This window comes from Eubalaena glacialis, chromosome 12, assembly GCF_028564815.1.
Source record: "Eubalaena glacialis isolate mEubGla1 chromosome 12, mEubGla1.1.hap2.+ XY, whole genome shotgun sequence".
Lineage (NCBI taxonomy): Eukaryota > Metazoa > Chordata > Mammalia > Artiodactyla > Balaenidae > Eubalaena > Eubalaena glacialis.
Genome location: NC_083727.1, coordinates 88,753,756 through 88,781,048, shown reverse-complemented (window position 1 = coordinate 88,781,048; position 27,293 = coordinate 88,753,756). Strand labels below are relative to the sequence as shown.

Below are 27,293 nucleotides of genomic sequence, written 5' to 3'. Positions count from 1 at the left end.
AGGCAACAAAAGCAAAAATAAATAAATGGGATGACATCAAACTAAAATCCTTCTGCACAGCAAAGGAAACCATCAGCGAAATGAAAAGGCAACCTATAGAATGGGAGAATATGTTTGTAAACCACATATTGGATAAAGGATTAATATCCAAAATATATAAGAAATTCATATAATGCAATAGCAAAAAAATAAACAAACAAACAAAAAACCCCAATAACACAATTAAATATGGGCAAAAAATTTGATAGGCATTTCTCCAAAGAAGCCGTGCAAATGGCTAACAGGTATATTAAAATGTGCTCAACATCACTAATCATCACAGAAATGCAAGTCAAAACTACAATGAGCTATTGCCTCACACCTGTTAGTATGTCTATTATCAAAAAGACAAGATAACAAATGCAGCAAGGATGTAGAGAAAAGGGAACCCTTGTGCACTGTTGGTGGGAATGTAAACCTGTACAGCCACTTTGGAAAATAGTACGGAGGTTTTTCAAGAACTTCAAATAGAACTACCATATGATCCAGCAATCGAATTCTGGGTAAATATTCAAGGGAAATGAAACCGTTATTTGAAGAGATATCTGCACTCCCATGTTTGTTGCAGCATTAGGCACAATAGCCAAGGTATGAAAACAACGTTAAGTGTCCATGAATAGATGATTGGATAAAGAAAATATGGTGTCCATATATACAATGGAATAATATTCAGCTTTAAAAAAGAAGGAAATCCTGTCATTTGTGACAACACTGATGAAACTGGAGGACATTAGGCTAAGTGAAATAAGCCAGACTGAAAGACAGATGTACATGATATCACTTATAAGTGGATTCTAAAAAAAATTCAATTTAAAAAAAGAGTTGAGCTCATAGAAACAGAGAGTAGAATGGTGGTTGCCAGAGCCCTGGAGAGTTAGGGTCTGGGGGGAGGGGAGTGGGAAAAATAGGGAGAGGCTGAAAAATGGTACAAACTTTCATTTATAAGTTGAATAAGTTCTAGGAATCTAATATATAACATGGTGAATATAATTGATAATTCTGTAGTGTATAATTAAAATTTGTAAAAGAAACACTTGCGTTTCACTAACTCCACCCCCAACAAAAAAGTTAATATGTGAGGTGATGGATATGTTAATTAACTCCATAGTGGGAATCTTTTCAAAATGTATACGTATATCGTCATCACACTGTACACTTTAAATATATTACAGAGTTTTTTGATCAATTATACCTCAATAAAGCTGAAAAAATATATACCTGTTAATTAATACTGATGAAAAAAGATTGTAAATGGAATAAAAACTCAGATATTATAGATGCTTTTTTTAGAGGAACATAAATCAATAGTGAATTGTCTGTTCTAATTATGTGATCAAACCCAAGATTCCTTTGAGAGTTAATGAGACACTATTAATCATTACCCAAAGACAGCAGAGTTAAACTGGGGCTATGCCAGGCAAATGGGGATGTATGGTGGATACTAAGGGTCAGTGAACTCCTGGTATTATGTACATAACACATAATTTAACAAAGTCTAATAAAGTTTATTTTTTCTGAAAAATCCACAATGAAACATTTGACAAGTATTTCTGGTGATAAAAGTTAAAAATCTATTACTAGAAATAAATATTTCAGTTTTTAGAGGATGGGAATACCAGATAAGCTTGCATATCAGTTTCTTAAAAATATTTAAATAAAAATATAATTTTAATAAGATTTCTAGTCTTAACATTAATAATCAAATTTGATTGTCTATTTCATCATTTAGGATTGCACATCCATCCCTTGCATGAATGAAGGCTTCTGCCAGAAGGCAGCCCATGGCTTTACTTGCATTTGCGCAAATGGTACATATTGTGAAGTAAATATTAGCAGTTGTACTGAGCCTGAACTGAATGTGGTCTTCTGCCTTAACGGAGAGATATGTGTTGATGGACCTGTACACACTTTTTATTGCAGGTCAGTATTTATTTATCCACAAACAACTACATATGTATTTATGAAAGCTTGTAAACATCCCTCTAATAATGCACTCTGAAATGCAGAAACTAAGGTTTAAGTAAGTTTTTGTCTTTAGAAATGTAATCCCAAATTTGAAATCAATTCTAAAAAGAAAGGATTGCTTATATATTTTACCAAATACCATGTATTCAGATCAACCCCAAGTCAAACTCCCAAATTTAATCAACCCTCATTTTGTAACTTTCATATCTCCTCTCTTTCCCAGAATTGGGCTCTTATTACCTTTCTTAAATATTACACCATATGAATGATTTGCAAATAGTTCATATTTATAGCATGTTTCTTAACCAGAGATTCATTTACCTTCTAAGATCTTAACAATGATAAATTTTTTTTATTTAAGATATATAAAAACAAATTAACCTGTCACTGTATTTTTAAACCAATTATTATTTAAGGTATCTTTTAAAAATTCCTAGGAGATGAATTTTCATTATCTTTGTTATTTATGATTATGTAATATATATATAATTGGTTGGTCATTTGAGAATTTAGTCATTATCTTTTCAATTTGTAAAATATTAATTGAACCCAGGTATGTAAAAAACCTCACTTTACCTCTTTTCTTCTGTCAGTCTGATTTGTGAGAAGTTGAGGTTAGGTTAAAAACTGTGAGCAACTGTGTCTCTGTCAAAATATCTTAAATTACTGAAAGGTTGACCATGTGTATTTTGCAACATAATTATTCAATAGTAAAGTTTATTATTATTTCTATATTTTATCAGTTATTTCTCTTTAAATTATTAATATAATCTGCCTTATATTCAATACTGCCACTACCTTATTTTTTGTTCAATATCTACGCTGTGTTCTTGGCGTTTTATTTATTTTAAGCCCTGCTGTGTCATTTTATTTGGGCCGTATTTCTAACAAGGCACACATAGATGTTAATTTCACATAAACCTAAGATTATTATCTTTCTTTTAGCATATGCACACAGTATTTATTACTATGACACAGGTTTTCTTTGTTACGTATTGCCTGATGTGCCATTTTCATTACTAATGTGTGTGTGCATGTGTGTGTGTGTGTTACCTGGTATTTTGTATTTTTGAGCTTAGATTTTGCTTATTTTACTCTGGCGGTTTATAAAGTATAGAAAGTAAACATATTTCTAATTTCAAGGCTAATTTCAAATAATGAAATTATACAAATGATCACTTGGCCACAGCAAGCTCCCTCCAGGTTATAACCTAATCAGCACCTGGATTAAGTCAGCAACAGTACATTGACCATTTATGCTCAATAAATATAATGTTACAAATCAAGATTCCATTAATGGAAACCCGTTATGTTAAATTGAAAAATTAGAAATAAGTGAACCTAAAGCTAAAAATGTATGTTTTTACAACATGAGTAGTATTTGTTAAATCAAGCTCTATAAAAGCTACTCTATCTTTGTTCCTTTGGGGGGATGTTATCCATGGCTAGTTAGGCTGACTTGCTTGAGGTGTGAAGTTGACAGAATTCGGAATGAAGACACTTGCCTCTTCTCCTGGGCATCTCCCAGGGGCAAGTGTCAGCATTCATTATTGCTACACCGTTATTCAAATACATTTAAATGAGTCATCTCTTTTCAAAATTTTCATTGCTGGTTCAAGCTGTGTGCAATCCCCTGAAAGTCTGTGAATGGTAAGTGCCTGGGGAGGTGCAGATTCTAGGGGACTTGCACAGTGACTGGGTGGAGCCGTCAGAGGTGGTTCCAGGTTAGTACAGTCCTCAGTCTCTTTACAAAAGAAAACTCATACACTATGGGAAGGAGAGTTTTGCAAGTTGAGTCATCAGATTCGTATGTGGGTTAAGAATTAGCTTTTGATATAGTTATTTAAACCATAATAAAATAATGATTTTTTTTACTTTAATAATATATCAAATTTATTGTTTTTATCCCTATTTTGCATTCTTCAAATTGAATTTAAAGAATCTTACTCTTAAAAATGTGATCAACTATTTTTTTTTTCTTGTCTTCTTTACGCTCATTTCCCTTCAACGTTTATATAAATCAGAGTTAATGTCTTGGTTCTCACTGCTGGTTTATTTGTTAATCAGCTCATAAAATTTTGTTTGATTTTAATTGGGAAAATAGTTATCCAAACCTATAAATTTTCACCTTAAGAATATTTATCATGAAGTCTTTATTTGACGTAAACTTCCTTATTAAAATATTTCAGTGATCTGTAGATTATTCTATACGATTGGTTCCCTAGTGATTTTAGGAGAACAAATTTTCTTCCAATTGAAATCTCATGTTTGTAATCACATCTGAAAAAAAGATAGAGTGTATTACCATTTCAAATTTCCTGGAAAATCTGAAAATGTCGACCTAAAATATCTTGTTGTGATTTTGGCTTCACATATGAATTAGAACTTGGTGAAGTTCACACTTCTTAGATCTTATGTTGACTGAGAATTATGCATTTGATGCTTTTATTTTGCTTTCATCTCTGTCACTGCAGAAAATACAGCAGAGAATGACCTACTTTCAAGAACATTATGTTTTATGAATGTAGTTGATTCATTTCCTTCTTGGAAGCTGACATGGTTTTTAACTTCTTTAATTAAAAAAGATGTGTGAAATATTTATCCCAATGACTGGCAAGTTGAGAACTTACAATTTAATCCCTTCCCTTTTATCTTTGATGTTTAAGCATTTAATTGGAATATGCCATGTTATATATTTTTCATTTATTTCTTCATGTCTGGAAAGTTTTCTTGTATTATTCCTCTATTATTCTTTTGTGCATTAATACTGGTTCACTAATTCTTCTTCAGGTACTAATATTGGTTACATATTGCAAATCACAAATTTAAAACTGGTTTTCATGCATCTCACTCTTTTTCTCTTTTTGTATCCTTTTTAAAAATTTCTGTTCAATTCTAATATTTACTTCTCAACCTCTTATCGGTCTTTCTGAATTTTTTTCTTATGAGAATATTATTTATATTCTCCTACTTTTCAGTGCATGTGAACTCTTAAATAGGTATTTTATTCCATTGTAAATGTAATGCCCACTTAACAAACCGTATTATTATTTTCTGTTTATAAAGTAATTTGTTTCAAGCGTTCAATTTTTCAGTCATCATTACAGAATTTTTTAAGTTGATTCAGAGTCTCAGTTACTAACATTTGTATGCTTGCTTTATTGCTGTTATCCAGATGTCTCGTAAGACCACTTTCATATCCCAACTATAGTGGCCAGATTCTTCTTCCTTGAATCACTCCTGTGTCTACCAGACAGTTGTAAGTGAGAGGCCTGACCAGTTAAGGCCTGGAGAGGAAGCACTGAGCAGAGGTGTACCTGAGGGAGCCTACATGTGCCGTGGCTGCTTAGACCAAGGGTGAAATTGCTGAGCACGAAGTGTCCATTTAAACATCTCCACTTTACTATTCTGATTTTAATTATTGGGCTTTTCCAGGTCCAAGGTGTGTCAGATTTCTAGTGTGTTCATCACTGATTTTTCTCATGAAGACATTTGATTATTTTAGATTATTTTGCAATTGCAACAATGATGTATAATGAGTAGCTAGTATTAATTCATCTTCCTGAAATAGTATAGTAGTTAAATTCTGAAAGGCATAGACAGTCTTTCAATAGAAAATAAAAGAATGAAAAAAGAAAAAGGATTACTTAAACCTGAAGACAGTAAAATGAATAAGCCAGTGATATATAGCTAGTTTCCTCATTACTGTGAACAAATAATATAGGTGATAGTGCTTTGAATACTGACATAAGTAAGTTAACCATTTCAAGCAAAATAAGTTAACATTAGTTTTAGATAAACCATTACTGGGCTGTTAGGTGCATAGTAATATTAAATGTTCAAATAAATTCTATATCCATACTTCGGAGATCATTTCTGGAGAAATGAAAGGGCATTTCAAACATCAAAACTTATTTTTACAAACATATGTGTTAGGCAGTTCAGACTCTTCAGTGAGTAAATTTATATTGCCCAATGAAGAGATATCAAATTAACAACATGAATGTTTAAAATACAGAGAAAAACGTGATTGACAACTGATGAAATTTTTCAAAATTTTTGCAATTCACACACTATATTTGTTATCTAAAATAAATGAAAATATATTTTTGTTCAGAAAATATAATATCTTAAGATTGCATTTCTAGTCTTAAATGCAAATGGATGTTTCTTATTTACTCATTGAATTTTAGGGCTGAAGAAGATTATAGAGATAGATGAAGACACAAAGGCCTGAGAAGGTTTATACTTTGTCAACTGCCTACAGTCACGATCACTGGGAAAGTATATACTAGAATCCAATGCATTACTCTTTTATTTTTATTAAAGTACTTTTTAATTTAAAACACAAAATATAAAAGATACAGTAAAAAATATATGGTAAAAAAGTGAAGAAACATACATAGTCAGATATCATTACTATTCTCTAGATGCAGTTAGACATCTGTTTTGTACTTTACATCCTGGTGCAAAGTTTAAAGACATTAATGACTTTGTTCAGTTTAATAATAGCTACTTTCAGAAGCCCATAAGTATTATTAACCATGTGTAACAGTTTAATAGCATTTTAATGTGTTCAAGTTTTATTAAAACATAAAAAGTATGTTGGAATTACAATAAAATACAGATTAGAATCACACAGCAGAGGACTACAGAACGAAGTAAAGACAATATACATAACTTTTTTCTCTGGCACCATGTAGATTGTAAAGAATATAGCAAATAATTTATAGCAAAGCACTTAGATACAAAGGTACTTGGTTTTGTTTTTAATATGTGAAATCCTATTGCAAGCATTTTTTCCCTTGGAGTTCTCTGACTTTGTAGAGCCCCCTCCATCCTACATGACTTCCCACCCTCTAGCTGCAAATGTCCCTTTACTCTGATGCTTTCTTCCAAATCCAACTCTCCTTGGTCATAACCTCCATATTCTTGAAGTGTTTCACATTATTTCCCTTCTCATTCACCTAAGCATCATTACACTTTCTTCCATGAAGTGAGCATAATTAATTCATATCAATACTGACTGTATTATGTTAAAAGGTTGGTAAACAATGTTTAATTCCTCACATTAGTATCTTTCCTTTTACAAAAAAATCAATAAAATAAGTAAAAACTAGTGAATTTTTAATTATAGGACCTCAGCAACCATAACGTACTGTTAAGTGAAACATCTGAGACAAGTAAGACTTCCTGAATCCACTCGTATTATCCTTGAGGAAGGATATATGATACTTCTCTATATGCTTGGAGAGAAAAATCAGGGACGAAAGCTCAGAGATGGTAGGTAACTTGTGAAGGTTACAGGGTAAGGGTATTTATTCAACAATAACCCTTTTTCAACAATCATCAATCACATTTGCTGCAAGTTAATTGGATTTATAACTTGGAATGAAATATCTGTACTTTAACAACCACAGTTAGATGATTTTCCAGTACATAGATATTATGTTTTCAAAAATATTAGCTGAACCATGTAATACTTTAAATTTAAACTGTTTTTAATTCTCTCATTCCAAAAAAATAAACCTTTGATCAAGAATCAAAAAATAAATTCATAATAAGAAAAATCCATTTATGAGAAAAATAAATTACATTACTTTGCCTTATCAAATATTGCAAGGGATAGGATAATAAGCAGGACTGACTTTCCTTAGGAAGCCTACTGTATGGACATTATATTTGATATTTTAGCACATGGCTTCAGAACGTGAAGAGACTCAGTTTTTAAAATTTGATGGTTTTGATTGTTATACGTGAAATGCTTTAATACTTACAATATAATTTTACATTAAATATATATTCATCAAATTAGTAGATGTTTTGCTATATTAAAATGTAGGATATATTTCCTTAACATTTATTTTCAATTTTATTTCACAAAATAAAATTGACTACTTTTATGACCCTGTGAACAATCACAACACTTATAATAACCACTAAATATTTTTCTCTGCCTGTGCTTATAGACAATCACTGGAATTTCTAATTTCCTTGGGGTATTTGTTATAGTATACATTACACATTTTTTCTCCAAATGAAGTGAACTGCTAAGTCTGTAACACTTGATTACAGATTTTCCAAACATTATTAATAAATCACCCTAAAATATAAATTTACTAAATACACATCATAAGAAAACATTAAAGTAGAATTACATTAAAATTTACATAACCTTTGTAATTGAATTTAAACATAATGCATTGCATTTTCTTCTCTGTTTAGTGTTGTTATGATATATACTTTTCTTTGTCATTCCACAGGTAAATAAGTAAAACTCTATTATTAAACATTGAGCGTTTGTATTGTAGTTTACCTTTCAAAGTTTCTGGCAATAATACATGACCAAATCATTACTTTTTAAAAGATAAACCTAGATTATTATAAACACAAAGCAATGTGAAACACACCAAATGTGATGGTAAAAATCCAAAGAAAACTGAAGTTTTTGTGTTAGAAAATTTAAATTAGTGACAGAGAAGGCATGTTTATTCCATATGAGAGTTATGATTCTATAAAACGCACATAGGGTTTGTTCTATTTCATCAAGATTTAAATATGTGAATTTTTATTCCACTTGGAGACACAATTAACATCACTTTAGTTTATTAACCTATGTATAAAATAAAATCACTCTCATTTAATCTAATAAGTACTAAATCTGGTAAGTATTAAAGAATATTAATAGTCTATTCTCATAAAATTATGAAATTTGGTGACTGCTATATTTTGCAGGCAAATATTCAGTTAATTAAAAAAATAATATTAGAACTGGGGAAAACATGAATTTTATGGTAAACCTAATTATTATATAATTTAATTCAACAAGTATTTCTTGGAAAACCAATTGTACAAAACAATATCATTGAAGTTGGAATCTCAAAGTTTAAAAATCATAGCCTAATTTATATTTCCTTAAAGAAATTCCCATAGGTTATAAAGACTGTTGCAGAAGTTAGTATGTACCTGATAAGTTTTTGTAGGATGATTGTGCCACTTCAAACTTGAAAATTAGTTTTAATCTCAAATCACAGATGGGTAAATTCTTTGTGCATATTGAAATATCTTTGAGAATATGCAGCAGAATAGATAAATACAGAGATATAACCAAATCTCTTTCCTTAACATGAAGTAGAAATAGTCTTAAATTGGTTAACATATATAAAGTGTACATACATATATATATATATATATATATGTAATATATATATATATATATATATATATATATATATATATATATATATATATATATATAGTCACTTGACATGACTATGAAGTTCAAAACAGCTGAAGAGGAGCATATATGTATCAGAACATAGTAATGTGAGATTCAGTATTTCTTGGAACCAGAAGAAAAGAGGAAGGGAAAATTAGACAATTTTAGAGAGATTTGTGACACTAATAATTCTGCATTGATGATGGTCAGTTGGACCTTATGCCCAGAAAGTTAATGAATTTTATGCTTTTCTGCAGGAGGTAATATGAGAAAAATAGTAGAAAACAAAACAAAAAAAAAGAAAGAAAAAGAAAAAAAAGGTTCACCATTTAAATTTTGGTTAAAAAAAAGGGAATTGTTATATACCACTCTTCTTATTTATTTATTTATTTATTTATTTATTTATTTATTTATTTATTTATGGAGTATAGTTGATTTACAATGTTGTGTTAGTTTTCGGTGTACAGCAAAGTGAATCTGTTATACAAATACATATATCCACTCTTTTTTAGATCCTTTTCCCATATAGGCCATTACAGAGTATTGAGTAGAGTGCCCTGTGCTATACAGTAGGTCTTTTTTATTTGCTTATTATATATATATAGTAGTGTGTGTATGTCAATCCCAGTCTCCCATTTATCCTTCCCCCCCATTCCCGATGGTAACCATAAGACTGTTTTCTACATCTGTAACTCTATTTCTGTTTTGTAAATAAGTTCATTTGTATCTTCTTTTTTAGATTCCACATATAAGCGATATCATAGAATATTTGTCCTTCTCTGTCTGACTTACTTCACTCAGTATGACAATCTCTAGGTCCATCCTGGTTGCTACAAATGGCATTGTTTTATTTTATTTTTTTATGGCTGAGTAATATCCCATTGTATATGTGCCACATCTTCTTTATTCATTCTATGTCAATGGACATTTAGGCTGCTTCCTTGTCTTGGCTATTGCAAATAGTGCTGCAATAAACATTAGGATGCATGTATCTTATTCGAATTATGGCTTTCTCCAGATATATGTCCAGGAGTGGAATTGCTGGATCACATGGTAGCAGTATTATTACTTTTATAAGGAACCTCTGTACTGTTCTCCATAGTGTCTGTACCAATTTACATTCCCACCAACAGTGTAGGAGACTTCCCTTTTCTCCATACCCTCTCCAGCATTTATAGTTTGTAAGTTTTTTGATGATGGCATTCTGACGGTTGTGAGGTGATATCATGTAGTTCTGATTTGCATTTCTCTAATAATTAGTGACGAACATATTTTCATGTGCTTTTTGGCCACCTGTATGTCTTCTTTGGAGAAACGTCTATTTAGGTCTTCCACCCATTTTTTGATTGGGTGGTTTGTTTTTTTGTTATTGAGCTTCATGAGCTGTTTATATATTTTGAAAATTAATCCTTTGTTGTTTCCTTTGGTTGTAAATATTTTCTCCCATTCTGTGGGTTGTCTTTTTTGTTTATGGTGTCCTTTGCTGTGCAAAAGCTTTTGAGTTTAATTAGGTCTTATTCGTTTATTTTCATTTTTATTTTCACTACTCTAGGAGGTGGGTCAAAAAAGATCTTACTCTGATTAGTGGCAGAGAGTGTTCTGCCTATGTTTTCTTCCAAGAGTTTTATAGTACCCAGCCTTACATTTAGGTCTTTAATCCACTTTGAGTTTACTTTTGTGTATGGTGTTAGGGAGTATTTTAATATCATTTTTTTACGTGTAGCTGTCCAGTTTTCCCAGCACCACTTATTGAAGAGATTGTCTTTTCTCCATTGTATATTCTTGCCTCCTTTGTCAAAGATTAGTTGACCATAGGTACGTGGGTATTTCTCTGGACTGTCTATCTTGTTCCATTGATCTATGTTTCTGTTTTTGTGCTGGTACCATACCGTTTTGATGACTGTAGCTTTGTAGTATAGTCTGAAGTCAGGCAGCCTGATTACTCCAGCTCCATTTTTCTTTCTCAAGATTGCTTTAGCTATTCAGGGTCTTTTGTGTTTCCATACAAATTGTAAATTTTTGTTCTAATTCTGTGAAAAATGCCATTGGTAATTTGATAGGGATTTCATTGAATCTGTAGATTGCTTTGGGTAGTATAGTCATTTTGATAATGTTGATTCATCCAATTTAAGAACATTGTATATCTCTCCATCTGTTTGTGTCATCTTTGATTTCTTTCATCAATATCTTATAGTTTTCTGAGTACAGGTTTTTGTCTCCTTAGGTAAATTTTTTCCTAGGTATTTTATTCTTTTTGATGTGATCATAAATTGGTTTGTTTCCTTAATTTCTCTTTCTGATCTTTTGCTCTGAATGTATAGGAATTCAAGAGATTTTTCTATATTAATTTTGTATTCTGCAGTTTTACCAAATTCACTGATAAGCTCTAGTAGTTTTCTGGTAACATCTTTAGGATTTTCCATGTATAGTATCATGTCATCTGCAAACAGTGACAGTTTTACTTCTTTTTTCCAATTTGGATTCCTTTTATTTCTTTTTCTTCTCTAATTGCTGTGGCTAGGACTTCCAAAACTATGTTGAATAAAAGTGGTGAGTGTGGACATCCTTGTCTTATTCTGATCTTAGAGGAAAAGTTTTCAGTTTTTCACTGTTGAGAATGACATTTGCTGTGGGTTTGTCATATATAGCCCTTATCACGTTGAGGTAGGTTTCCTCTATGCCCACCTTCTGAAGAGTTTTTATCATAAATGGGTATTGAATTTTGTCAAAAGCTTTTTCTGCATCTACTAAGATAATCATATGGTTTTTATTCTTCATTTTTGTTAATGTGATGTATCGCATTGATTGATTTGTGTATATTAAAGAATCCTTTCATCCCTGGGATAAATCGCACTTGATCATGGTGTATGATCTCTCTAATGTGTTGTTTGATTATCTTTGCTAGTATTTGTTGAGAATTTTTGCATCTATGTTCATCAGTGATACGGGCCTGTAGTTTTCATTTTTTTGTGATATCTTAACCTGGTTTTGGTATCAGGGTGATGGTGGCCTCATAGAATGAGCTTGGGAGTGTTTCTTCTTCTGAAATTTTTGGAAGAGTTTCAGAAGGATAGGTGTTAACTCTTCTTTAAATGTTTAATGGAATTTGCCTGTGAAGCCATCTGGTCCTGGACTTTGTTTGATGGAAGTTTTTAAATCACATTTTCAATTTCAGTACTTGAGATTGGTTTGTTCACATTTTCTATTTCTTACTGGTTCAGTCTTAGAAGGTTTACCTTTCTAAGAATTTGTCCATTTTTTCTAGTTTGTCCATTTAATTGGCATATAGTTGCTTGTAGTAGTCTCTTACCACCTTTGAAGTTCTGTGGTGTCAGTTGTAACTTCTCCTTTTTCATTTCTAATTTTATTGATTTGAGTCCTCTCTCTTTTGTTCTTGATGAGACTGGCTAACGTTTTATCAATTTTATTTATCTTCTCAAAAAAGCATCTTTTAGTTTCATTGATGTTTACTATTGTTTTCTTCTTCTCTATTTCATTTATTTCTGCTCTGATATTTATGATTCCTTTCCTTCTATTAACTTTGGGTTTTATTTGTTTTTCTCTCTCTAGTTGCTTTAGGTGTAAAGTTAGGTTGTTTTATTTGAGATTTTTCTTGTTTCCTGAGGTAAGATTGTATTACTATAAGCATCCCTCTTAGAACAGGTTTTGCTTCAACCCAAAGGTTTTGGATCATTGTGTTTTCATTTTCATTTGTTTCAAGGTATTTTTTGATTTCCTCTTTGATTTCTTCAGTGATCTATTGGTTGTTTAGTAACATATTGTTTATCCTCAACGTGTTTGTGTTTTTTACAGTTATTTTTCCTGTAATTAATTTCTAGTCTCATAGCATCATAGTCAGAAAAGATGCTTGGTATGATTTCAATTTTCTTAAATTTACTGAGGCTCGCTTTTGACCCAAGATGTCATCTACTCTAGAGAATGTTCCATGTGCACTTGAGAAGAAAGTATATTCTCCTGCTTTTGAATGGAATATCCTATAAATATCATTAAAGTCTATCTGGTCTAATGTGTCATTTAAGGCTTGTGTTTCCTTATTTATTTTCTGTTTGGATGATCTGTCTTTTGGTGTAATTGTGGTGTTGAAATCCCCCACTATTATTGTGTTGGTGTTGATTTACCCTTTTATGGCTGTTAGCATTTGCCTTATATATTGAGGCGCTCCTATGTTGGGTGTATATATATTTACAACTGTTATATCCTCTTCTTGGATTGATCCCTTGATCATTATGTACTGTCCTTCCTTGTCTCTTGTAACAGTCTTTATTTAAAAGCTTATTTTGTCTGATATGAGTTTCCATTTGCATGTAATACCTGTATCCATCCCCTCACAGTCTCTATGTGTTCCTAGGTCTGAAGTGGGTCTCTTGTAGACAGCATATACAGATCTTGTTTTTATATCCATTCAGCCAGTGTATGTCTTTTGGCTGGAGCATTTAATCCATTTTCATTTAAGGTAATTATTGACATGTATGTTCCTATTACCATTTTCTTAGTTGTTTTGGGTTTGTTCTTGTAGATCTTTTTTCGTACCTTGCTCTTTTGTTCTCTTCTCTTGTAATTTGATAACTATCTTTGGTGTTCTGTTTGGGTTGTTTCTTCTTTTTTGTGTGTGTATCTATTGTAGTTTTTTGGTTTGCTGTTCCCATGAGGTTTTAATATAGCAATCTGTATGTGTACACTTTGTTTTAAGTTGCTGGCCTCTTTCACACCTAGAGAGGTTTCTTTACCATTTATTATAAAGCTGGTTTGGTGGTGCTGAATTCTCTTAGCTTTTGCTTGTCTGTAAAGCTTTTGATTTCTCTGTCGAATCTGAATGAGAGCCTTTCTTGGTCGAGTATTCTGGGGTGTAGGTTTTCCCTTTCATCACTTGAAATATATTGTGTCACTCCCTTCTGGCCTGCAGAGTTTCTGCTGAAAAATCAGCTGACAACCTTATGGGTATTCCCTTGTATATTATTTGTTGCTTTTCCCTTGTTGCTTCTAATATATTTTCTTTGTATTTAAATTTTGTTAGGTTGACTAATATGTGTCTCAACATGTTCCTCCTGGGGTTCATCCTGTATGGGATGATCTGAGCTTCCTTGATTTGAGTGAGTGTTTCCTTTCTCATGTTAGGGAAGTTTCTGGCTATAATACCTTCAAATATTTTCTCAGGCCCTTTCTCTTTCTCTTCTCTTTCTGGAACCCTTATAATGCAAATATTGGTGCATTTAATGTTGTCCCAGAATTCTCTGAGACTGTCCTCATTTATTTTCATTCCTTTTTCTTTATTCTGTTCTGAGGCAGTGGTTTACATTACTCTGTCTTCCAGCTCAGCTATGCGTTCCTCTGCCTTATTTATTCTGCTATTGATTCCTTCTAATATATTTTTCATTTCAGTTACTGTATTGTTCATCTCTCTCTGTCTCTCTTTGTTTTGTTTTGTTTTTTGTTGTTTTTGTTCATTAAATCTTCTAGCTCCTGGTTGATCATTTCTTGTATTTTCTCAATCCATGCCTCTATTCTTTTTCCAAGATTTTAGATCATCTTTACTATAATTACTCTGAATTCTTTTTCAGGTAGATTGCCTATCTCCTCTTCATTTATTTGATCTTGTGGAGTTTTGTCTTGTTCCTTCGTTTGCAACATATTTCTCTGTCATCTCATTTCATCTAATGTTCTGTGTTTGTGGTCTCCTTTCTGCAGGCTGCAAGATTGTAGTTCCTCTTGCTTCTGGTCTCTGCCCCCTGGTGTGTGAGGTTGGTCCAGGGGCTTGTGTAGGTTTCCTGGTGGGAGGGACTGGTGCCTGCCCTCTGGTGGGTAGAGCTGGGTCTTGTCCCTCTGATGGGCAGGGCCATGTCAAGTGCTGTTTTGAGGTAATTATGAGCTCAGTATGACTTTACATAGCCTGTCTGCTCTTGGATGTGGCTGTGTTCCTGTCTTGCTTGTTGTTTAGCACGAGGGATTCAAGCACTGGAGCCTGTAACCTGTTGGGTGCATCCAGGTCTTGGTGCCGAATTAGGGGCCTCTGGGAGAGCTCATGCCAATCAATATTCTCTGGGGTCTCTGCCACCCGTGTCCTTTCCCCCACAGTGAAAGGGAACTGTGGGGGAACTTCCATAGCCTCAGTGCCTATGGAAGTATTGCTTTGTGCTGAGTCCCAATGAACGTGAGGTCTTGTGTGCACCCTCCAAGAGTGGAGTCTCTGTTTCCCCCAATCCTGTGGCGCTCCTGCACTCAGGTCCCGCTGGCCTTCAAAGCAAATGCTCTGGTGGTTCTTCCTCTCATTGTTTGACCTGCAGACTGTCTTGGAGGGCTCTTTTTATGTGGGAATGTCCCTGTGTGGTCCCTGTGTGTTAATTTTTTTTGATGCAAGGCCTGTTTTAGAGAGGCCTGCCACCTCTTTCCTCAATGTATGCTGGCCATTATCCTCTTGATTGGAGGTATGACTGATGTTGTGGTGACCTTAGCCTGCCCTGGATATTGAGTGGAGCCTCCCCTTTGCTCTGTGGTTGTCACTGCCCTGTCAGGGGTGGGGTCTGCTCCCTAGCTGTTGGAGTAGAGGCCCCCAGATCTGTTTCTGATCCTCAGTGTGAGGTAGGCAGGATTGAAGAACTCCCACTGTGAGAGAAGCCACTGAGTTGTCCTCCTCTGGAGCTGTTCACCTGTGAGTGTGCTCAGTTGTGTCACTTTCCACCTGTTGTGCTGGCCCACAAATTACACTGTTGTTGGCACTGCTCTCAGCTCCACCTTAACTGTCGGCATGCCAGCAATTGGCCCTGGTGTCTCTCACATGTTGTTTTCACCAGACCACCAGCACAGATCCACCAAAATGAGGTCCCAGGGCTGCAGTAATCGTGTACCTGAACACTCTATGGGAGCTATAGAGGCAGCTCAGATTCTGACCTGTTTCAGTCCCCACCTGTGTGTGTCAACCAAGTCCACAACTGCTACAGCTAGACCTATCTCAGCTGTGGGAACACTCAGCCATTCAGATGTTCTATAGGCGCTGAATTTACAAAGCCAGCAGTAGGGGTGTGAAGCCGAGGAGAGATTTCCGTTCTTCTGCCTTAGTGGCACAGCCCCTGGGGCCCAGCTGTGGTTTCAACCCCACCTCTGAATGTGTTCCTCCCACCAGTATCTGCTCCTGAGGCTGTCCCAGAGCACCCGTCCCCACCCAGGCAGGTGGGGGTGGAGGTAGTGACAGGCAAGGCATGAAAGCCTGCCAGGCTGGTAAAGCCACAGGAGGCTTTGACAGGAGTAGCCTGTGAGCCTGCTGGGGCTGGAGCAGCCAGAGGAGGCTTTGGCAGGGAGGGGACGGTAAGCCTGCTCAGGTGGGCGCCCCTCCTAGTGCCCACAGAGGCAAGGGCTGGTGTATGGGGAAGGGGGCTGCAAAGGTGGCCCTGCCCATTGCATGTCACTGAACAATGGCACCCTGCTTCTATCGTGGCCCGGGCTCCTTCCACACACTTTTCCAGTTGTGGAGCTCCATACTGCTATCCCTTCAGGCTGTCTCTTCATAGCCAACAGTTGTTCCCTCCTTGGTCTGCTCTCCAAATCCCACGTTCCAGCACCCAACCCCCTCCGCACCAGGAGACACACGACTCAGGCTGTGGTGCGTAGAGCTGTGTCACGGACCATCTGCTGGGTCTTACTCTGTCCTGCTTGCCACTGACCAGTTGCTGCTTTCCCTTCCAATCCCTCTCTGTCCCAGCTGATCTTCCCACTAGGGAGGGGGCTTTCCTGAGTGTGGGAACCTCTTCTCTTCTTTAGGTATCCCCCAGGGGTACAGGTCCCAGCCCATTTCCTCTGTTCTCTTTTTCTTTCTTTTGTCCTACCCAGTTATATGGGGAGTTTTCTTGTCCTTTTAGGTGTCCAAGGTCCCCTGCTAGTGTTCAGCTGGTGCTCTGTGAGAACTGTTCCATTTGTAGATATATTCCTGATGTACTTGTAGGGAGAGGCGAACTCCATGTCCTCCTATTCTGCCCTTGACTCCTATCACTCTTATTTTAATTTACTTAACAAATAAAACATGAAATTAAGTAAATGTTGATGATCACTTCTACTAGCTTTGAGTATAGTCTGAAGTCTTTGAGTGTGATACCTCCAGCTTTGCTCTTTTTTCTGAAGATTGCTTTGGCAATCTGTGTTTCCATATGAATTTTAGGATTATTTGTTCTAGTTCTGTGAAAAACGTCATAGGTATTTTGATAGGGATTGCATTAAATTTGTAGATTGCTTTGGGTAGAATGGCCATTTTAACAATATTAATCCCTCCAATCCAAGAGCATGAGATATCTTTCCATTTCTTTTGTGTCATCTTCAATTTCTTTCATCAATGAAGAAAACAGTATTTTTTTTTTAAGTTTTTGAATTGCAAGAGAGACAGCTTCATTTTGTTGTTGTTGTTATGTTTTGTTTTTGTTTTAAAGGGATATCCTTATGTGGGAGCAACCCGATACAATCTGTGTGTGCCCAGCTGGTTTGTTGAGAGAGTTGAATCTGATGCGAGCACAAGTCATGCCTTCCTCCAGGCTGTGCTGGCAGCTATCACCTAGTTAGGTGGTGGGGCTGGAGATGGAGGGGCTAGAGCCAGAGACAGGGGTGAGCCAGGGCTTCTCCTCTGCTCAGTGATCTTCAATGCCCTGTCAGGAATGGAGTCTGGCCCCACGGTGCTAGAGCAAACCCCAGAGATTCAGGTCTGAGCTAGCTCAGTGCCCTTTAACTTCAGGCTCTTCCTCTCATCACAGCCAGCAACCTCAGCCCCGAGGGGAGCAGTGCTGGAACAATAGGAGCTGGTGTGGGGATTCAGCAAGGGTCAGGGCACAGGCTGTGGCCGTCTTGCCACCGTGAGATATCCACTCTGCATCTGAACCTCCACCTGTGTAATTGCCAGTAATGCTGCCCACGCCCTGCTCAGATGCTGCTTAATATTTGAGCCACCACAGCATCTCAAGGGCACGATTTTTTCCTCAGTCATGGCTGCCCTCACTCTGGTGCGGAGCTGTCAATGGAGGAAAACAGTGCTGGGGTGTTGAAGCTTGGCTCAGGCTGGGGTGCACAAGATGGTCACTGGAAATGAGTCAGCCAGCCCTTGTTTTCAATCTGTCCTGTGCACCCTGCTTCAGGAGCAAGCAAGTGTTTATGCTCCTCACGAGGGGAGTCCAGGCTTCCCACAGTCCTCTTGTTAGTCTCAGTGGTCCTCGAACCAGCCAAGGGGGCTTGTCTTCCCTGTGTCAGACCTCAGGGCTGCGACACCCAATCACTCACTCACCAGGGAGCGTCTCTACCCACGTAGTCTCCTTTCTCCTCTGAGCCTCCTCCCAGGGGCATAGATCCCAACCTGGTTGCTTCTCTTCCCTTCCTACCTGATTTGTGTGTACCTTTTTGCAGCCATGGTTGTACAGGAGTCCTTCTCCCAGTTTCCAGTTAGTTTTCAATGAGAATTTTTTCACATGTAGAAGTATTTTTGATCTGTTTGTGGGGGGAGGTGAGTTCAGCATCGTCTTACACCACCATCTTGATTTAAGTGGAACTAATGCTTACAAAAGTTAATCTTTAGTAATACTGAACAAGTTATTCCAAGTAGAATAATTTTTCTAGGAGAAGAATTTAAAATATTTTAATTGATAAATATCAAACGGCTATGCAAAATGTGTCCATTATTTAATGACTTGGATAAATAACAACAAAGGTATTGAAATAAATTATGTATACCTGAATAATTCAACCAAATAACTTTGGTGAGTCAGTCTAGTCTCAGCATCTTTTCACAGCTGACTAGATGCATACATACAGACAATCTGTCTACATGTAGAAAACTGGCACATATCTGATTCTTACCAGGGAGCTCACTGTGGTAATGTTAAAAAGTAATTTAATTCCATGTTTCAATTTTGAAATAATAGTTAAGATCACTCAGTATGAAAATGATAAAATGTTAATGACGAAGTAGCAATTAAAATGAATTTTATAAATTAAGCTAATATAAAATTAAGTTTCTCTTCTTGTTTTTGTTAACATGGCAAGTGGTTAGCCATCTTACAGGATGCGGACAGGATATGCTCCATCTGATAAGAAACTGTTACCTAAGGCAAGAGCAAGGGCTATGACGTCGGAGTTACTCTCAGAGCCCATAGTGCTTGACCGTTTATGCAACTGAGAACAAGTCAGGACATCTCTCTGAAGCTTAGCTTCTTCATTTATTAAATAGGTTAGAAAATGACTACCTAATCAGACTGTGGCAAGGACTTCGTGAGATAAAGATAATTTATATGGAAGACCTCTATTCAACAACTAGTTAAGAGAAGTAGGGTATGTTTCTTCCTACTCCTTCTACTTTATGCAGCTCCCTTTCCCAACGTGTGCTGTAAAAAAAGTTGTTAGAAAAAATGTAGTTATAAAATAATTAGAATAAAAATCATGTATCACACTGACTCTTGTAGATATTCATTGCAGTCTTTGATGTAATTCTAGATATATCTACTAGTCTTTGCATTTTCAACAAAAATAATTTTAATATATATAAACAAGAAATTGAAATAAAGAATTACTATAGCTAAATTACTATAGAATATTCCATTAATCCACAATTGTAAGCCAGATATGCAGCCATTTCAGCAGCTCTTTCTTTTTAAAGTTCATATGTAAAAAAAATATTAAAATATGTGTAAGTCACTTGGTCTTGAGGCATTTCACTCCTTTCATGAAGGATATGCTTTGAATGAAAAACACATTTTTAGTGCATATAATTTAGCAATTCCTCTTAAATGATGTGGTTTTTAATTTGTTTGGGTTATCAGCGGAGAGAATAACAGTTTAACACTTCTTTTTCTTCAAAAGTATACTCTGTTGAATTATTTATAATGCTTAGTGCTTTTCCTGTGTGAAATATAACTGTATGGAAATATGCAATTATTCAATCCCTTCTACTAATTACCGATCCTAAAATCATTATGTTTTTATATATTTTAATATTTTCTGAAAGTAGTGCCCTTCTAAAAGTATGGATGCATTTCCCAGAGCTTTAAAGTTATAACAATTGAAGTAGATTTTTTAATAATTTACTCAGATGATGAGGAATCACAGAAATAGTGATTTTGAACAGCACTGAGCTCACTGTTTCTCTGTAATAGCAGACTAATCTGACTTTTGCAGTTGCTGAAATTAAGTGTTCTAAGTTTAGATCATTTTCTTTATTGTTTTTAAAAACATAACCCATTTTTAAAGGTAGGTTTTTGAATTTGAGCTATAATTCATTGATATATTGTGTTGAATTGAAAGGAAAAATTATATCAACATTATTTTTTAATTATTTAAGTGAAAAAGACAGGAGAACTTTTAATGTTCTAAAGATGTAACACCAACTACTTGACATTACATTTTCTTGAATTAATACACAAATTTTTTACCTAATTATATAACTGTACTAATGCAAAAAATAAAAATTGGCCAGGAATCTAAAGGATTAAATAAGGGGGAAAGGTTAAACTTTGAAATAAAGTAAATAAAATGCTTGCTTTGGAAAAAATGCAGAATAGACAGTCCAGTTATATTTTACAGTATACTTGCACAGATATTTGAGCAATGAAATAAATTTAAAGCTGGAAATGTATCCCTTTGGCTCTTATAATATTTTGGTTTGCTGCAACGGTTTATAAGAGTTTTTGGAAAGTTCCATCTCTTTCACAGAAAAAGCTAGTGTCAGAATTTGATCTCTGCCCACCTGATTGGATAGAATTAAACTTTAATGCAACACTCTGTGGTCTAGGTTGATAGTACTTTTCCATCAAAGACATTGGGCAGTGAAGAGAGAAGAAAGTGCTCATACTTTTATTGTCAGTGGAATTACTGCATCTCCACAGGTCAGGGCATCAGCACCTTACAGCATACTTTAGTCCTTTAGCAATACTTTTGTAGACCAATTTATAGAGCTGAAAACTCATCTTGCCTTCCAATTTTAAAAGCATGATTTCGATTTTTCCTTTTCCTTAAAATTATTCTTAGCTTCTTCCAAATATGTTAGGTCTGGCAGAAATATAAACCTGACAATGAAAAAATTTAAGATTATTTTAAAAGTAGTTTAAACTGAAATATCATTGTGTGTGTGTGTGCAAGTGTGTGTGTGTGTGTGTATGTGTGTGACACACAGAATGAGAATGAGAGAGAGAAGAGAGAGTTATTAATATCTCCCAGTTCTTTAGAAATAAAACGCATTCACTTTATATATATTGATTATATATATTCAGAAAAAAACAGAAATGTATTGCATTATATATGATGTACTCTACATAAATATGTTTTTTTAAACATCATTATTGGAGTATAATTGCTTTACAATGGTGTGTTAGTTTCTGCTGTATAACAAAGTGAATCAGCTATACATATACAAACATCCCCATATCTCCTCCCACTTGCATCTCCCTCCCACCATCCCTATCCCACCCCTCTAGATAGTCACAAAGCACAGAGCTAATCTCCCTGTGCTATGCGGCTGCTTCCCACTAGCTATGTATTTTACATTTGGTAGTGTATATATGTCAATGCTACTCTCTCACTTTGTCCCAGCTTAACCTTCCTCCTCCCCGTGTCCTCAAGTCCATTCTCTATGTCTGTGTCTTTATTCCTGTCCTGCCCCTAGGTTCTTCAGAACCTTTTTTTTTTTTTTTTTTAGATTCCATATGTATGTGTTAGCATACAGTATTTGTTTTTCTCTTTATGACTTACTTCACTCTGTATGACAGACTCTAGGTCCTTCCACCTCACTACAAATAACTCAATTTTGTTTCTTTTTATGACTAGTAATATTCCACTGTATATATGTGCCACATCTTCTTTATCCATTAATCTGTTAATGGACACTTAGGTTGCTTCCATGTCCTGGTTATTGTAAATAGTGCTGCAGTGAACATTGTGGTACATGACTCTTTTAGAATTACGGTTTTCTCAGGGTATATGCCCAGTAGTGGGATTGCTGGGTCATATGGTAGTTCTATTTTTAGTTTTTTAAGGAACCTCCATACTGTTTTTCATAATGGCTGTATCAATTTACATTCCCACCAACAGTGCAGGAGGTTTCCCTTTACTCCACACCCTCTCCAGCATTGTTTGTAGATTTTTTGATGATGGCCATTCTGACTGGTGTGAGGTGATATCTCATTGTAGTTTTGATTTTCATTTCTCTAATGATTAATGATGTTGAGCATCCTGTTTCAGTCTCAGAAGGTTGTGCTTTAATAAGAATTTGTCCATTTCTTCCAGGTTGTACATTTTATTGACATATAGTTGCTTGGAGTGATCTCTCATGATCCTTTGTATTTCTGCAGTGTCAGTTGTTACTTCTCCTTTTTCATTTCTAATTCTATTGATTTGAGTCTTCTCCCTTTATTTCTTGATGAGTCTGGCTAATGGTTTATCAATTTTGTTTATCTTCTCAAAGAACCAGCTTTTAGTTTTATTGATCTTTGTTATTGTTTCCTTCATTTCTTTTTTATTTACTTCTGATCTGATCTTTATGATTTCTTTCCTTCTGCTAACTTTGGGGTTTTTTTGTTCTTCTTTCTCTAATTGCTTTAGGTGTTAGGTTTGGTTGTTTATTTGAGATGTTTCTTGTTTCTGGAGGTAGGATTGTATTGCTATAAACTTCCCTCTTAGAACTGCTTTTGCTGCATCTCATAGGTTTTGGGTCATCATGTTTTCATTGTCATTTGTTTCTAGGTATTTTTTTGTTTCCTTTTGATTTCTTCAGTGATCTCTTGGTTATTTAGTAGTGTATTGTTTAGCCTCCATGTGTTTGTATTTTTTGTAGTTTTTTTTGTTTGTTTTCTGTAATTCATATCAAGTCTCATAACGTTGTGGTTGGAAAAGCTACTTGATATGGTTTCAATTTTCTTAAATTTATCAAGGCTTGATTTGTGACCCAAGATATGATCTATCCCGGAGAATGTTCCGTGAACACTTGAGAAGAAAGCGAATTCTGTTGTTTTTGGATGGAATGTCCTATAAATATAAATTAAGTTCATCTTCTTTAATGTATCATTTAAAGCTTGTGTTTCCTTATTTATTTTCATTTTAAATGATCTGTGCAATGGTGAAAGTGGGGTGTTAAAATCCTGTACTATGATTGTGTTACTCTCAACTTCCCCTCTTAAGGTTGTTAGCATTTGCCTTATGTATTGAGGTGCTCCTATGTTGAGTGCATAAATATTTACAATTGTTATTTCTTCTTCTTGGATTGATCCCTTGATCATTATGTAGTGTCCTTATTTGTCCCTTGTAATAGTCTTTATTTTAAAGTCTATTTTGTCTGATATGACAATTGCTACTCCAGCTTTCTTTTGATTTCCATTTGCACGGAATACCTTTTTCCATCCCCTCACTTTCAGTCTGTATGTGTCCCTAGGTCTGAAGTGGGTCTCTTGTAGACAGCGTATTTACGGGTCTTGTTTTTGTATCCATTCATCCACTGTATGTCTTCTGGTTGGAGCATTTAATCCATTTACATTTAAGATAATTATAAATATGTATATTCCTATTACCATTTTCTTAATTTTGGGGAGTTTGTTATTGTAGGTCTTTTCCTTCTCTTGTGTTTCCTGCCTAGAGGAGTTCCTTTAACAGTTGTTGTAAAGCTGGTTTTGTGTTGCTGAATTCTCTTAGCCTTTGCTTGTCTGTAAAGGTTTCAATTTCTCCATTGAGTATGAATGAGATCCTTGCTGGGTAGAGTAATCGTGGTTGTAGGTTTTTCCCTTCCGTCACTTTAATATGTCCTCCCACTCCCTTCTGGCTTGCAGAGTTTCTGCTGAATGATCAGATGTTAACCTTATGGGAATTCCCTTGTATGTTATTTGTTGCTTTTCCCTTGTGGCTTTTAATATTTTTCCTTTGTATTTAATTTTTGATAGGTTGATTAATATGGGTCTGGGCATGTTTCTCCTCGGATTTATCCTGTATGAGACTCTCTGTGCTTCCTGGACTTGACTGACTATTTACTTTCCCATATTAGGGAAGTTTTCAACTATAATCTCTTCAAATATTTTTTCAGTCCCTTTTTATTTCTCTTCTTCTTCTGGGACCCCTATAATTCGAATGTTGGTGTGTTTAATGTTGTCCCAGAAGTCTCTGAGACTGTCCTCAATTCTTTTCATTCTTTTTTCTTTATTCTGCTCTGTGGTAGTTATTTCCACTCTTTTATCTTCCAGGTCACTTATCCATTCTTCTGCCTCAGTTATTCTGCTATTGATTCCTTCTAGAGAATTTTGAATTCCATTTATTGTGTTGTTCATCATTGTTTGTTTGCTCTTTAGTTCTTCTAGGTCCTTGTTAAACGTTTCTTATATTTTCTCCAGTATATTTACAAGATTTTGGATCATCTTTACTATTATTACTCTGAATTCTTTTTCAGGTAGGCTGCCTATTTCCTCTTCATTTGTTTGGTTTCATGGGTTTTTACCTTGCTCCTTCATCTGCTGTGTGTTTCTCTGTCTTCTCATTTTGCTTAACTTACTGTGTTTGGTGTCTCCTTTTTGCAGGCTGCAGGTTCGTAGTTCCTGTTGTTTTTGGTGTCTGCCCCCAGTGGGTAATATTATTTAAGTGGGTTGTGTAGGCTTCCTGGTTGAAGGGAGTGGTGGATTATGCTGGATCTTGTCTTTCTGGTGGGCAGGACCATGTCCGGTGGTTTGTTTTAGGATGTCTGTCCTTATTATGATTTTAGGCAGTCTCTCTGCTAATGGGTGGTGTTGTGTTCCTGTCTTGCTAGTTGTTTGGCATGGGGTGTCCAGCACTGTAGCTTGCTGGTTGTTGAGTGGAGCTGGGTCTTAGTGTTGAGATGGAGATGTCTGTGAGAGCCTTCGCCATTTGATATTACATGGGGCAGGGAGGTCTCTGGTGGACCAGTGTCCTGAACTTGGCTCTCCCACCTCAGAGCCTCAAGCCTGACATCTGACTGGAGCACCAAGACCGTGTCAGCCACTCAGCTAATGTTTTAGGAATAATCCTTGGAAGAGCTAATTTACTGGGACTTCAGCCTGAAACATATGATCTCAATCACTTCTTAGCAAAGATGTTCATGCTACGCTAATCCTGGGGCAGACCTGGCCGTTGACCCCCTCTGGAACCCAGCATAAGCAAAGGAAGCCATAAATATTTTTTAAATTAATTAACTTGTCTGTTTATGCAACAAATATTTATTGGGTGTTTCTGACCTGGCATATATAAAAGACATAGAAATAAAGTGGATACATATCTTAAATGAATAAACTTGCAATTTATTAAGGAAGTCTGTACACAAATTGATGAAATACAATTCATATTTTATGGCAAGATAAACAAATTTAAACACAATATTGTTCTTTGCCCCTTTGGGCCTCCTCTCTCCCCTTTAGTGTGTGTGGTGCATCTGCATTAACCAGAGCTCCTTAGGAGATAACATTCTTTCTTAATCTCATCAGGGTCAAACTCCTTAGGATATAACTTTCCTTCTTAATCTTGTAAGGGGCCATGATGACCAGTGACCCAGTTCACTACTGGCTTTGTATGTATAGACCTGAATTGTGTAAACTATCAATAGTACTTCATTTAGTGTATAGCCCTCTGTCTCAAAAAACTTATATAACTGTGCTTTGATGTCTAGCAGGCAGAACAGTCCTCAGAGCTTTCTGAGAGGGTGTTCCTGTGTTATAATCTTCAGCTTGGCTGGAATAAAATTTTCCATTTCTTTCCTCAATGGACTGATTAACTTTTTCATCAACAAAATATAACACAGTGTGTAAGGGCTACATGCTACAAATACACAAAGCTTCAGTGGAAGAATAAAGTAGAAAGTAAACTACTCTGTTTTGTGGGGTCCTATGAGGCTTAAAAAGGAAATGTCCTTTGACTTCAGTCTTAAAGGATGAACTCATGACTTGATATATTTGATAACAAAAGTAAAAGAAAAAAAAAAAGTGAAGCAAGGAAAGGAGAGACTAAGGAACCAGTCCTTCAAGAGACTAGTAAAAAATGCTTATTGGATTTTGGACTTAATCCTGTACATAATGAGAACAGGTCTTTTAGGGATTGTATGGAGGAGAGTTAAATAGGCAAGTTTGCATTTAAAAAAATATCTACTGAGAGTAATTTATCTGGCAAAGGAGATAGTATACCAAATACTGCAATGATCTAGATGGGGAGATGGGAGTGTGAGTCCAGCAGACAGTGAAAAGGGAGAAGATGGGTAGGGTTGAGAGAGATTTGGGTGGTAAAAATCACGATTTTAATATTGATTGAATGTGGGAATAGAATGAGAGCCAAAGATGGCTCTCCTTTTTTAGGCTTTGATGATTATGGATTCAAATGTAAAAAATATCCTGTTTATGCAGTGATCATTATCTCCAGTCCAAGGGGGAACAGATGCTAGGTCGCCTGCCTTTATGTAACCCTGTGGCTCAGTCAGAATAAATTGTTAAACCCAAAGCCTTTTAACTTAAAAGATGCTAAAGAGCCAGCCAGAGTGAATTTTCCAATCAGTTCTTGTGACCTAGGGACATAATAAGTTCTAGGATTGGTATGCACAGAATTGTATAGATATGCACAACATTGTATAGGTAAGACAGCTCCTCTCACATATACTTTCTTCTTCTTATATTTAATTAGAATATTCTAATTTTATTCAAGGAATAAAATAAAAATTAATGTAATAAAACAAATGGAAAGGACTCAATCTATAAATAGTTTATTTTTGAACATGTTCCTTGGTATCTCAAAACCTTCTCATATTTCTATGGATTGAAACGTCATTTTGTCATTATGTCTTAACATCTCTGTGAACAAGATGAGGATCTTTACAAATCCTTAGGGATATCTGTGTTCATAATTTCAGAATTCTTAAAACTGATGAATTAATCGATGAGTTAAAGTCTTTTGTCATACTTCAAGTTAAATACTTACTATATATCACCATGCAGGCATATGTAATGTGGCAAGATTTCTCTTTGACTCCTTTGAGGAAATTAACCTAAAAGAAGTGATCTATTTTTTAATTTGGGAATTTCTAATGTTTATTACATGTCATTTAATATCAATAGAATTATAA

The 27,293-nt window shown here is 35.2% G+C and overlaps 1 protein-coding gene across 1 annotated transcript in view; it reads left to right on the top strand.

The window, feature by feature from the left end:
- The window catches only part of EYS (eyes shut homolog), a 1,734,738-nt gene that overhangs the window by 671,349 nt on the left and 1,036,096 nt on the right, over nt 1-27,293 (top strand). The window contains exon 20 of the mRNA XM_061207220.1: nt 1,769-1,959. Coding sequence (XP_061063203.1) covers nt 1,769-1,959 — 191 coding nt within the window. The remainder of the gene's footprint in view (nt 1-1,768; nt 1,960-27,293) is intronic.